The sequence below is a fragment of the Eurosta solidaginis genome, chromosome 4 (genome assembly GCF_040869045.1).
Source record: "Eurosta solidaginis isolate ZX-2024a chromosome 4, ASM4086904v1, whole genome shotgun sequence".
NCBI lineage: Eukaryota > Metazoa > Arthropoda > Insecta > Diptera > Tephritidae > Eurosta > Eurosta solidaginis.
Window position 1 is genome coordinate 21275200 of NC_090322.1, and position 14814 is coordinate 21290013.

Consider the following 14814-nt stretch of genomic DNA (forward strand, 5'->3'; position numbering starts at 1 on the left):
GGTTCTGAGCCACACATCATATCATACTTTTGTTTAGTTATTTAGTAGTTAACCTAAATTCAAAATTTTGATGTTGATAGCTATGACATAATTCATTAACACTCCGTCATCCCTTTCTCATAGCAAGAGTTCTCAACGTTCATGCAAAAGCATACAAAATTAATAGTAAATCCGTTTTGTGTATCATTGAATATGTTATTACAATCTCTGAATTTTTCTTAACTGATTATATCAGTGCTGTCAGAATAGACGTGATTTCGAGCAGCTGCATTCCAACCAACTGTCCAAATTACTGTTTTCGATAATACAGCGCAATAAGTACGAGCTTCGTGTAATCCTTATAATAGTCCTTGTTTTTCTGTACTGTGTGGCATAAGGTTTATCTGAAAGATAACGTTATGTATAAGGCTTATAACTCATTTAAAATAAAGCTCACATAAGGAATTATTAGAAGTCATTAGTAAGAAAATAAGTACATTTTTATAAGGCTTATGATCAATTAAAATAAGGCTACATAAGGCCTTATAAAAAGATGCTACTTTTTGTATTACGGGCTGTATCATGTAAGGATATAACCCTTTAAAAATCAAGCTTACATAATTCGTTTTAATACGATTGAGTACAATAACCTGATTATAAGGTTTATAACGTTCCCGAGATGTTCGGGCTACTTTATGGTGCTTTGTTACGCGTACCGGACTGTATCGGGCAAAGGACCATTACACTTTCGAGGAGTGTCTTTATTGTTAATACAAAAAGAACAACATAACGGTAGTTTGTAGCGGCATAAACTAAACGAAATAAATATACGGCCCAATTCTAAACAAAAATTCCGTGCGAGTTTTTTCCCTTCTCCCATTCCTCGCATTCTAAATGAAAATTCCTTGTGTGAGTTTTTCACTTCTCCTTTTCCTCGTATTCTGAACAATGTTCGAAAAAGGTAAATCGTTAAATGGAGAAAAGTAGGTATTATGAATGTGAGTGAGGAGATTTCGCTGCCATTTCTTAGGACTTTTTTCACTTGTTGAATTAAAGGGAATGCATCAAAATAGTTCAAGTAAATTGGTTCTTTTAAGAAAGAACACTTAATTGTACAAATTTGTGCTATAATATGTACGTTCTCCACAATATTCTTTATTTTAACTAGAAAAGTATATCATAAGCAACGAAAGAGCTCTTGGTATATTTGATGCAGCCATCCAGAAATTGCGCAAGGATTTTTTAAGAAGGCTTAAATAGATTTTGGCATATGACCAAAGACGAATTCAACTTGACTTGGCCGCCAGAAAATTGCTTTGCTGAATGGAATCAGGCAACTCGAGCGGATTTGTGTTACCCCTGTCTTCTTCTTATGCTCCTCTGTTGATGTTGCTGTGGCACCAATTCATTACTCATTTCAGTGAATGAAATGCAATACTGCGCATTGTTTATACTTTATTTCAAAAAAATTCGCAACAATAATTAAACTTTTAAATTTTTTAAACAAAATAAGAAATGCGCAACGAATTTGCAATAGACAAAGCAGATGAGTTCGAAAATTGGAAATTCCAATTCCCCAATTATTGTTCTCCCTAGGAGAAAAGAACTGGAGGAATTTTTCCGCGAGAGCAAAATTTCGAGGAAATATTTAGAATTTGGCGGATAGATTTCTACATATCTAAATGATCCAGGTGAAAAATAAATTCTTTTATCCAGGTGAACCCAGTAGCTTGAGTAAATTTTAAAATATCTTGTTGACATTTGATATGTGAACTCCTTGGCACTCACCTCGCATAGTTAATTAAAATAAGCGACTTCAGATAATAGCCACGCCCAATTTTTATGTATATACATTAGGCCGGGTCGATTTGTGGGGAGGCAAAAAAATCGCCCATTGCTCTGTGAAAATCATATTCTAGGGATCAAAATAAGAAACTTTGCCGAAGGAAACATATCTCTAAAACGAATTCTGATGTCCCCCCCCCCCCCCCCCTTTGGGTCGTAGGGGCAAATTTTGAAAAATCCCACCTTGAAATGCCTATGTTTTTTCTTTTTGGAGTTTATTTTTCTCTTTAGAAATTTATTTAGTCAGAACATATGTAAATGAAAAAATGAATTTAACTTAGTAATAGAAAAGAAATAAAAAAAAATTATTAGAAATTAGCGTTTTTACAACCCCCTTTTAAAACCAAGGCATCACTGTGATGCATTTGCATGTCGTAAACATAGTTGTGTGGGTTTTTTATTCAACCGTTTTAAAAAATGAAGGTCTCACTGTGTTGTAAAATTGCTTGTGTTGTTTTTTTTAAGCCACCACAAGACACGGCAGCAGGTAGAATTGAAATTGCCCCTACCCAAAAGTTCGACCCAAAGGGGGGGACATCAGATTCGTTTTAGAGGTATGGTTCCTTCGGCAGTTTCTTATTTTGATCCCTGGAATACGATTTTCACAGAGCAATGAGCGATTTTTAAATCGACCCGCCCTTATATACATATATTAGGGCGGATCAGATTGTATGGGGAAAAAAGGGGAAAAAAACTTCAGGTGCACATCCAGTTTCTGAATCTATGGGTCATACTGAGTAATATTGTCCATGGGACCATAGGTCTGAACCGAATTTCGAGCCTCCCTAACTTTGTTAGCAATTTTTATATCCCAATCCGAACAGCGGCTCTCACAAATAAAATACATGAAAATAAATGTCGAATTCGGATTCGGATTGGGATATAAAATTTTCTAACAAAATTAGGGAGGCTCGAAATTCATTTCATTTCATTTGACCCATCCTTATATACATATATTTAAGAAAACATCAAAAACGTGATTATTCAGTAAATGATGCAGCTACAATAACCAAATTTCCCTTACCTCTAATTAACAGAATCAAGAAAGGGGTGTAGCCGCAATTTTTAAAATATTATTGGTCATAATTCAAAAACGATTTAAGTTGCCACTACAAAACTTGGTAAACTACTTCATTGTCTTAGGGAATGAGTCTGGAACAATTACCGAACTTGGTAAAGGGACACGCGCAGTTTTATATAGAACAGATTTAAAGAGAAAGAAAATAACAGGCTATACATCTGCAAAAAAATTACTATATCAAAGCCATTTTACTTTTACAGTGTATTTACTCCATGAAAATTAAAAAAATTAACAAATTTGAAAATGGAAGTGAAACCTCCCATTTTTTCCCCAAGCACTTTCCTCTAACGTTTGTAGTGCCATAAATAGAAGACCAGTTCAAGTCTCTTGACAAACTTCGGTGCACATATTTTCCTCATAACTAGTGATAGAACTTTTAAAAAAAGTATCGATACCGGTAATTATTTAAAATACTCGGATCAAAGTGTCGACTCTGGTCCTCATACTCACTAAAAGGTATCGAAAATAATCGATTCATGTGAGTTCTTCGGAATTTTTACCAAAAGTTAAGAAACTTTTTTCCTTTTTTCGTATGTTCCGAATTTAGCAGAAAACAAGTATGGAAGTTTACGGTTGGACAAAACCGAACATTATATACCCAGTTGTCTGCTCTTACATATATTTTAAGGATACGTTTAAAGAGAAACGTCACGAACGCAATGATTTAAAAAAAACTAGTTATACATATTCAAATATCGTGTTCCGATAGAGGCTATAAAACATTTGCTATCATAAAAATGACTTATGTATGTACCTTCAATAAAAATGGTCGGTTTTTGATCGACTTGTGGCATTTCAAAAAAATTATTTTAGTTAGAAAAGTTTTTCTAAACTCCGAGTGTATATCTGCCATGAAAAGGTTCTCGATAAAAGTTAATCCGAATTGCAGATGCCGTTCGGAGTCGGCATAAAATATGAAGGTCTTGTCCCCCAATTTGTAAGGAAAATTAAAAGTATCACGACGCCAATTGGAAGAGAAGTTCGGCCTTAATCTTCTCTGAGGTAAAACGAGTTAATTATTTTTTTTTATCGCACTAAACGTTTTGTGGAGGGAATAACTAAGATAAGATAGATAGGATAAGAACGATTTTTATTTCTTTAAACTTATGTACTTCGCACTACCATATCTCTACTGGTAGTGTTATTGCGTATCATGTATATATTGCAAATTTTGATAAGATTAAAACTGTAACTTTTTTTAAGTAGTCAGGGCCTTTACCAGCAGCATAATGTCCAAGTTGAGATTCCTAGTGTGAAGGTCGCTAGGGTCGGCTTATCTTGCTAGGTCACGTTCTCTTGCTAGGTTTGCAGCTTCGGCCGGGAAGTGTGGTTTGATTTTGAGGTATTCCACCGGCCGGAATGAATAGTGCCGAAGCTTAACTGATGGCTTTCTTTAACAATAACTTAGAACATGTGATATACACAGGCGGCTTAATTGTATTTTTAAATCCAACTTTTATGTGAGAAGCAACAGCAAATCATTCATTAGGGTTTTCAAATCATAGCACGTTCGACGAAGACGACCTTGTGAATTGCCTAGACTTAAAAAATAAAATTATACTACCTCCAGCGCGTCTTCTTTATGATTTTTTTAATATTGAAAAATTATCCGTCAAATAAACTTCAGTGGATGGAGTGTAGGTTAAAAATTGCGGTTAAATAAATCTCAACATTAAAAGCTTGGCATGGAGATGAAGTGAAAATGATATCGCATATTTGACTAGGTTAACCTAAATTTTGTCAGTATAAAGAGAGATAAATAGTATTACTACCGAATATCTTTTGGTTGAAGTTTTCATTGCATACGTATGGAAAGCTGACTGTTTACAAGTGACGATTAGATCAAATGACGCGAATTCATTGTTCGTGTCTGAAGACATGTTTGTTCACATTTTAGTCACAGTTTATGTATCTTTTTCGTACGGAATGAGAATAGAAGGAGTAAAATGTAAGCAAAGGATGTGTCCGGATACGATCTGTATATCCTGCCAAAATTCAACATACATCACTTCTTGAAGTTAATCCTGTTTTGTGATAACAGTCGCCAATTGGGAGCACCAAACGAGGTCAAAGCTTCCTCCAACTGTCCAACTCAGTTTCCCATGTTTACAAACTGCCGGAGCGTATTTGTTCATCCGTATAACATGACCTAGCTGGCGAAGCTTTCTGTTTTTATGCGCTGCATATCTGCGAAAAGTTCATATAGCTCATCATTATACCTCCTTCGGCACTCGCCGTCGACATCACGGATAGGACTGTAAATCTTCCGGAGAACTTTTCTCTCAAATACTCGAAGAACCTTTGCAATTGCCTACTCAGTCCAAGGTAGCCTTTTTCGCTAGAGTTATTTTCTGTGTGATTTCTAAGCTTATTGATTAAAGAAGCACTTGTTGTTAATGCTGCTTCCCAAATAGATGAAATCCTTCACAGTCGCGAATTTATATCCGTCAACAGTGACGTGGCTACAAAGACCACGATGCCAGCAACTACTTCATCTTGTCCACATTTACTGCAAGACCCACTTTTTTTGCTTCTTTATCTTATACCAACTCTTCGCCTCCATGTTTGAACAGTCCGCCGGGTATCCCGTCATTATTTGGCACCTTGTGATTTTTTAGCCGTGATATTGCCATTTTCACTTCGCCATAGTTGGATGTCGGAGCGTGTTTTTCATCATCGGCAATCGGGGTATGTGTGGTATGGTAAACCGAAAATAATATTTTTTCGCTATAAATATCCGGGGAGACAGCGCCCACCTTGCTTCCAGAATGTGCTTATGGGAGCATTAATTAGTCATCATGCACGTTTTAGGCCGACTCCATGTGCATTTGATAAGGCACATAACTTTTTTGCTGAGAAATATTTCATGGCAAAAACGCAATCGAAGCGATTGCCAAGCAACCAAATCAATATGATGTGAGTTGTTCCCCTGCTTTCAAAAAGGAGGAAAAAATATACTGCGAAAATTTAATTAGTACTCCAGCGTAGTCGTTTATTCAGGTAATAATTGTAAATACTCCGACTACTGGTAGCGAAATATGAGGGAAATGTAATAAATCGAAAAACTTCAAAAGCGCTACGTCATCACACTTTTTTTTTTGTCAAATTCGATTACAAATACAACAATTCCAGAATGCCAAATCTTGGCTCATTTGTTGCACTCAAACAATAAATATGATTTTGTCAACCCATGGTTCAATTATGTACAGGTTGGCTCAACTCATCAGCTGATTTTATTTATGTCATTGCATGGTCACAGGGATTGTCAAAAGGAGATGGCAAACTCAAAATGAAACCAACACATTGGCAACATTTTATTTACCCATAAAAAAACTGCTAAGTTTTATGTTTCCATTCCATACCATTCGCACCAACACCAATACACAGATTTTGACAATTTGAACAGACATATTTTGTTGCTTTACAGATGAGCCAACCTGTATATAGTTGAACCATGTGTCAACCTATTCGTAAAAATTGGAATTGGAAATTGGAACGTAGCCACTATTTAACATATTTCCTTAATCCGATTCACAATTTAAGAGATATTGCGATGTAAACAATTGTTTTCGATCACGGTTCGTATAACATACCGGCCCTGGATTCCACGCTTTACGGAGAAATTAACCTTAATATATGATCACAGTCTACGGAGTTTACGAATGCCATGTTACCTGTTAACTTTTAATTTAGCCTCCTCCCTTAAAGCGTCTCTGGATCTTCCTTTTTATGAGAAGTTGAGTGTAATCGTAACTTATATGGCCTATTGCCGGTATTAGTACGCATATGAAGGCTTAGGTTGCAAGTTTTTTCAAATCTATTAAATACAAAATGGGAAGTTGGAATAAATTTAGATCAATATATTAGGATGAGGTTTTTTATAACTTATTGGGCTTTTGGTCCCTATGAAGTAGTTTATGTTGAATTAAGGGCTTTGTTTGTCTAAAACGTTTACCACAAATATCGCACGTGTATTTTTTATTCTGTTAATCGAAAAAACATTTTTTTGGTTAGAAAAGTTTTCTGATTTATGAAATGTATGCGACGTTGCAATTTCGATAACAGTGCCCTACAATTTACGTTATGTTAATACTTTCCTTTTCAATGCTTGCTGCTTTAGTTTAGCTTCTATTTTCTTTAAGGCCTTCATATTCCGCTCACGCGTCTCTGGATCTTCGTCCTTATGCGTAGTTGAGTGGACCCGTAGCTCCGAAGCCAAACGAAAAGCTAAGGGACAAAACTTACATCTGTGTATATTATCACCCAGATGATGTGCACGTAAATGCGTATTCAGTGCACTTGTTGTAGTAAAGCACCGTTTGCAGTATTTGCATTTATATGGTTTTTCACCGGTATGAGTACGCATATGCTGGCTTAGTGTTGAATCTGTTATAAATCTATTCAACACAAGCAGAGCAAAGTTGGAATAAGTTTAGATAAATATATTAGGACGAGGATTTTTCTGATAACTTACCGCTTTTCACAAAACTCACATTTATGGGGCTTTTCGCCGCTATGAATTAGTTTATGTCTATTTAAGTGCCATGTTGTTTCATAATATTTGCCACAAATTTCGCACGGGAATTGTTTGTTCTTGTTACGTATGCTTTTGTATCTGAAAAAATAAAAAAAAAATCACACAGGCAATCAAGGCAATCAAAAAAAAAAAAGTTTATTTTTTGATATTACAGGGAAGCGAGGATTTGAATTTTGTAATTAAACTAACAATTATTTGACTACTTAAAAGTCGAGTAAGTTTCAACTTGAGCAGGGTTTTAAAACTTTTTAGCATTTTTAAAGAACATATTAATTAAAAAAACATATAATAATAACTATAAAGTTCACTGTGAAAGAATAAAATCGCCTACTTAATATTTCCCATTAAAATAGTTTTTAGAACATAATTGAAATATATCATTTCACTTTATGGTCCAGTCATATTGGGATTTGACCTTTAATTTAGTCTTTTACATTTTAAACACATTTACACTGCTCAAAGTCCTTTCTAATTGGGGCTTGTTAATTTACCAACTGGTAAAATTTAGACATTTTTTTCTTTGCATGGAAATTTTAATATCATAACAAGAGCTTTCTTGTGTTTGTTTCCCAGTAAAATTGTAGTAACATAAAAACTTATTGAAACACAAAGCACATTAAATTCTTGAGCAATAAACGTACTATAATTTGAGTAAATGTAAAAACTAAAAACAAAACTGGAAAAAATGTAAAAAATTTAAAACGATCAATAATAATTTAATAATGGTTTAATAATAGTTTAATGGTCGACCGCAAATGTCAGTACAAAAGTGCGGAATCTTACAATATGTTTTTGAGTAGCTCCATATGAAAATAGAGTCTGGAAACTTGGAACATATTTCAGAACCCGATGATAACACGACATGAGGAATCGTGATATTTTAAAAACTCCTCCGATTTTGAATATTTTGTGGTCAAGTTATAAGCCAATACCCGGTGAGCTAGGGACTTGAAATTTCGAACATAGTTTAAAATTGTATTAAACTTAAATACTTGAGATATACATATTTTCAGGCAGTGATTGGACATGCTACGTTACTCCGGAGTTTTTTTTTTGCTTATGCTCCAGCTCTGAACATAAACAGAGCATGGAGCAGAGGCGTAGCATAAAAAGTGATAGCGTTTCTTATACTCTTCTACGAGCTACACAAAATTATAAATCTTTCACATACATAAGTATTCATCTAAGAAAAAGCTTAACCGGAAAATTGCGAGCATAAAAATGTTTGTGCACTTGACTAAAAATTGATTTAACTATAACTTCGTACCGGTATATCGCACAGCAAGTAGTTATTCAGTATATATAAATATTTGGTATTTTTGGAAGGGAAAATAAAACATAAAATTCTTCACTCTATTTTTGTCCGATATCTAATAATACGCTAGCAAAAAGCGGTCATATTTGAAACTGTTTGACTACCACTACATTACGGTGATCAAATAATCTGTTAATGCCACGTTATTTTCTTACCCTCCAAGTTTTCCCTCCAATATTTGCTGCTTTAATTTAGCCTCTTCTTCCTTTAAAGCTGTCATATTTCGTTCACGAGTCTCCGGATCTTCGTTTTTATGAGACGTTAAGTGTAATCGTAGCTCCGAAATTACAGGAAACGCCAATGGACAAAACTTGCATCTATAAATATTTACACCCAGATGCATACGTAAATGCCTATGTAGTAGATTTATTTGCTTAAAGACGCTTCCGCAGTATTTGCACTTGCATGGTTTTTCACCGGTGTGAGTGCGCATATGGACGGGTACACGTGAGGGGTGAGCAAAGCTATTTTAATGAAAAGTTGTAAAAAAAGGCAAACGATGATTTTAATACTACATTTACACTAGCTCCAAATACGTACCTCCAAATGAGTTGAGGTTACCCTCTTTACCACCAAAATCAAAATCCCGAAAATCAGAATACCCAACACGAAACCCCTATTCCCTGTGTGAAATACATTCACATTCACACAATAGGAAACTTTTATGGAGGTGACTAAATACCCAAATGGAGACGACTAAATACCCAAATGATTCAGTGGATTGTGCAGAACCCTCACAACCCTTGTAGCTTATCCAACCCAATTTTAAACCACACTTCCCAGTGGCGAATCGTGTTTCTTTAGCAGGTGAGGCCCTGGCGACCCCAAGTTCTTCGTGGAACTAGGAGGTGGGGGAGGGATGGCCTACAAGGTGCAGTGTGATCATATTAAATCGTTTCCAAGATGTTCGGGCTTGTATCTTAATGGTACTTGTGTCCGTAATGTACCGGGTCTATATCCGGAAGGGGTGGATAAGCGCAATACAAAGCTTTACAGCTTCAAAGCTTCCGCTAGCCAATTGTCCACCTCACTTACATGAGGGGAATCCTGCTACAAATATGAATGTGTCATACACATATTTAGCAGTCGAGGCTCTGGCGACCCCAAGTTCCTCATGGAACTAGGGGGTGGTGGCGGTGTGGCCTAGAAGGTTTAATTGGTCATATTAATCGTTCCCGAGATGGCGGGTTAGCACCACCGGCAAAGGACCACCAACATCGATAACACTCCCCAAAACCTTCGGGGAGTCTCTTTATCGTTAATACAACAACAACAACCAGCGGGATAGGGGACCTAGAATATACCCGCGATAGGTATGCCTGGCGAAAAGAGTGCTATCGGTCGATATGACTCGCCTTAGCCGTTTGTAAAAGGGTAAACGTCTAGAAAAGGGGTCGACTGCTAATACTCTTTTCGGTTAAGAAGTCAAACGACGCGTATTGACCTCGACAGCAATAATCTGAAGGCGGAAAAGAAATGAGATATTTGCAGTTAAGGTTGGCAATTTTCATGTGGTTTTTGTAATATTGTTTGTACAAAGCGGTTTTGCACGGAAGGCCGCCAAAGAAGAAAAGTATTCTGCACAAAAATACTATGAATCGCACCACCCGTTTCAGAGGGACCCGGTTTTTGGGTTTTCGTTAATATCTTATGAAGAACTCAACATTTTCCGTCTTCGGATTACACGATGCTACAGTGATTTTGTTTAAGTACGACGTTTATTGTAAACAAGAAAATTAAACTCCCACCATGAAGTCGATGTCGTGCCACTTCAGGATCGTGGATATGATTTCAGTATAGAATCACTACAGCATTTATCATAATTATTGTTCGAGAGTGCCTTTGTATTATTATTTTGTAAATAATTCATCATAATAATTTATTTGAAATAGTTTTTCGCATATATGTAATACTCCTATATTGCTAACAGAAAATGCTCGAAATCAAAAGAAGACGGCCTATGAAATTTTTGTTTTTGAAGCAGCGTGACAAGAAAAAAAGGTTATTGAATACAAAAACAAAAACGTTTAAACATCAATATATCGGCACCTAGCCTTTTGTAGCAATATAGGAGTATTAGATATACACTGAAAGAAAAAGACTGGTAAAATCAACCGTAATTTCTGTCAAATTTGTATCCATCGCAACAAGATGTTGAATCAACTGCGCACAAATTGTTGATTCGTAATTGACCGTATTAGTAGCAAATAAACAAAAAAAAGTTGTTTCATTATCAATTCAACAATTATTACTGTCGCTCTAAGAATACCAATCAAAACTGTTAATATGAAAGGGATTTCTGTTCTTTTGAAATTACCAGTGCAAACTGTTAAATTAACAGATTTAAAGTTAAGCTGAGACTAACAGCGAAAGCCGTACATACAGAGATTTTCGAAATAACCAGCGCAAACTGTTAAATTAACAGAGTTTATTGTCGAAATGACACTACCAGTGAAATCTATTGAAATAACAGATATTTCTGTTTTTTACATCAGCAGAGTTTTCTGTTCATATGATATTAATACCTGTGGAAAAAATAAAAGCCAGATAAATATATATTTAAACTTACGTAGTTACGTAGTAAATTACACATAAGTAAATTTCATTTCTAATGATTTTATTGCTATATTTAGTAATATTAATTAAAATAATAATAACTTAAATCTGAATTCAAATAAACAAAACTCATTCCATCGACAGCTTTGTATGAAAGTATGTTGACATACATATATATACGTAAATATGTGAATACATAAATACGCATGCTACATATATATCTGCTACATACATATTCACACACGCGTTAGTACATGCTCTAGCGAAAATAATTGCACTACATCGTTTGTTACACCACATTGGCGTCGGTTTCAAGTACTTTAGTTCAACTTTTTCTTTACAAATTTTCTCCATATTGTTATATTATAATTATATTTATATTTGTGTATGCACATTTGATATAAAATGTTTCCTTTTTTTAATTTAAAATAAAAATCGGACAAATAAGTATATATGTACATACATATGTATGTACTTACTAAGCGACCTTCAATTGAGCGTACATCAAATATGCTGGCACACATTAAACATTATACACTTTACTTTGTTTTATTAAACGCACTTTCGCCAAATTAAATTTTTTATAATTTATTTAATTTATAGTTTTGAACTTCATAGTAGTCACGAAACTGATTCTCAATTCTTTCAGTTGCAGCTCATTCTCAATTTCTTCTCTCGCATGTAGAGTTGCCACACTTGATTTTTTCGAACAAAACTTGTAGTATACATGTTTGACATAACATTTTAAATAGAGAACTTGTAACTTATAGAAAAGTAAAGTATCATATCGCGGGAAGGTAATACACCACTGGAGTAACTTTACATGTAATTCGGCAAGTTTAATTCTCGTAACACTTTATTTTGAAACGATTCCAAAACAACTCAAACTTTTATGCTGTCGGAGACATTTAATGTTGATGTTTTTTATTATCTTACTAGATTCGTTGGCGTGAGTGAAAATTCGTAAAAGCTTGAACAAAATGTTACTAACTTTGGAAAAATCCTGTTCGTTCAAACAAAACTTTTGCAACAAGAGGTCGCAATTTTGCATTTCGCTTGGAGAAGAAGTTGCAAAATTGTACCCGATAAATAGGTGTCCCGGTATCGCATAATTTTTTGCAGTGTTATGCACAGTAAATTCAAAAAAGGGTTTTTCGTTTTGTATTGATAACTGAAAAACTAGTTTTTGTTGTTTTCCAAATTTGTGTGTTTTTTCGATTTGTTGGTTTTCTTATTTTGGTGTTTTTTTAACAAGTGGCGCCATCGTCATATGTACAAAGTAGAGAGCGCAGTGAGCGTAAAATTCTCTTTGAAATTTGCCCATACATTGACTGTTGTTCGCTGTTGAAATGACTAGTGAGATCAGTTGTGTTAACAGAAAAATCAGTTAGATTGATTAGGAATCTGTCAATTTTACAGAATTTTCTTAACTTAAGAGCAGCGACAATTTCTCTTCTGTTGAAATGAATAAACTAATTGGTTCGCTTAACAAAGAACTCCGTCGAATTAACCATAATTCGATCAATTTCACCGAATCTCCGTTAAGTCAAGAACAACAGAACCGATTTGTTGATTTTACTAGCACCATTTCTTTCAGTGTAATAAATGGATTTTGATTGACATTCTGCATCCCATTTCTTCATAAGTCTTTAAAAACTCATTTACTACTTCAACATAGTCATCACTCCTGTTGATTCCAAGAAAGTTTTCACACAAAGAATTAAAGCTCTTCCACGCTCTTTGTTCGATTGAGTTAAATTTAGCGAAAAATGTTTGTTAGAAAAAAATTTTCGTATTTCCGGACCAACAAACACACCAAAATTTCTGTCTGCATCAATCCTAAATCACGCACAAGGTCGCGAAAATCTTCTTTCGAGACTACACGACGTTCCGTTGTTAGAACCCCAGTTGGAAGAAATTCCTTGTCAATTTCCGAACAGTCAGAATTTTATTCTTCAGATTCCAATGCATGTTTCGATTCAGGACTTGCAACAAAAATATTCATTTTTTCTTCCTTTATTTGGTGAGATACGGTTACTACCTCAGCATATTTTATGCGGTCACGGGTTTATAGTGGCGACCAACGGTGTTTGTTTGGCAGAAATAGCAATCTTCTTCCTTATGGAAAATTTGACGATGCCAAACCATTGGGGTTGAAAATGGTAAAGGTCGCTTGTTGCATTTTTCAGTTTTGCATTTTTTGAGTGCACTGGAGTACGTTAGACAGGCGAATTCTGGTTCATACCAAAACACTTTTATCATACGCGCGGTCGAAGAAATTGTTAAAAGCTTCTTTCACGGCTTTATTCGTCTCTAATTTTACCCGATGTAGCTTTTCAATGAACAACCCACAGATATAACAAAACTTGTTACGATTATCACACATTGAATAAAAAATAAAACAGCGATAGACATTTACACCAACGACAACAACCACTGACTAATGTAATTGTGCTAAAACTGCACGGCACGACATCGATTTCATGGTGGCAGTTTAATTATCTTGTTTACAATAAGCGTCATAACATTTATCAGCCGATTTTGATAAACCATGACTTATGATATGTTACATAAAAAAGACGTCAAACTGTGAAAAACGGGTAAATCTTAAATAGCTTTTAGAAAATGTCCCAATTTTTTTGTATAAAGTATAAACAAATATAGATACATATATCGACTTAAGGCTTGAATCTTCTTGTATTAACGATAAAGACATTCCCCGAAGGCTTTGGGGGAGTGTTATCAATGTTAATAGTCCTTTGCCGAATATATATCCAGTACGTTCCGGTAACAACGCATCATTAAGATACTAGCCCGACCATCTCGAGAACGATCCCTTCTTCTAGGCTTTTTTCGAAAAAAATCAAAAATTGAAAACCTGGATCTGGCATTGCACCGACGGTCTTTGCATAGTAGTTGAAGACCCAAACCGCGGTGTCTGTTGTAAATAAAACTTACAATATAACATTAGCATTGTTATCGAATAGAAACAAGCCTCGAAAGCAAAATGCAATAAAACGTGTACGGTACGTTATTCGCAATTTTTTACTATGCACCCTTTATAATAAATACATATGTACGTATATGTGACCTGGAATCATGAAACGACCCTATTGTGCGAAAATACCGTTGGTCACTTTTTGAGTGATTCTTATAGGAAAATTAACGCTCTTTCCAATGGAACAAACCGCTGTTTTCTATCTTTCTTAGTTTTTTCACAAATCACATTTAAAGCCAAATCGGACCACAAATACGATTTTTTTGAAATATTTCGACCATGCGCCACCTATCGGAGATTTTTTTCTTATTATTGCATTGTCATCGGGTCCTGAACTATGTATATTCCAAGTTTCAAGCTTGTAGCTTATCGGGAAGTTACTTAAATTTTAATTACAAAATTTGTTCACAACGGCCGGCCGCTAAACAGTCAAGATAACAAAAACTTTATACGCGTTTTTCTCGAAAACTTGTTTTCGCACAATAGGGTCGTTTCATGATTCC

At 35.0% G+C, this 14814-nt stretch overlaps 1 protein-coding gene across 1 annotated transcript in view; it reads right to left on the reverse strand.

Annotated features, from left to right (window-relative positions):
* LOC137248424 (zinc finger protein 208-like) overlaps window positions 1-14814 on the reverse strand; it is a 230426-nt gene that overhangs the window by 133384 nt on the left and 82228 nt on the right. Inside the window, exons 7-9 of the mRNA XM_067779362.1 lie at window positions 8913-9221; window positions 7380-7520; window positions 6999-7302 (exon numbers count right to left, since the gene is read on the reverse strand). Of these exons, the coding sequence (XP_067635463.1) occupies window positions 6999-7302; window positions 7380-7520; window positions 8913-9221 (754 nt within the window). The remainder of the gene's footprint in view (window positions 1-6998; window positions 7303-7379; window positions 7521-8912; window positions 9222-14814) is intronic.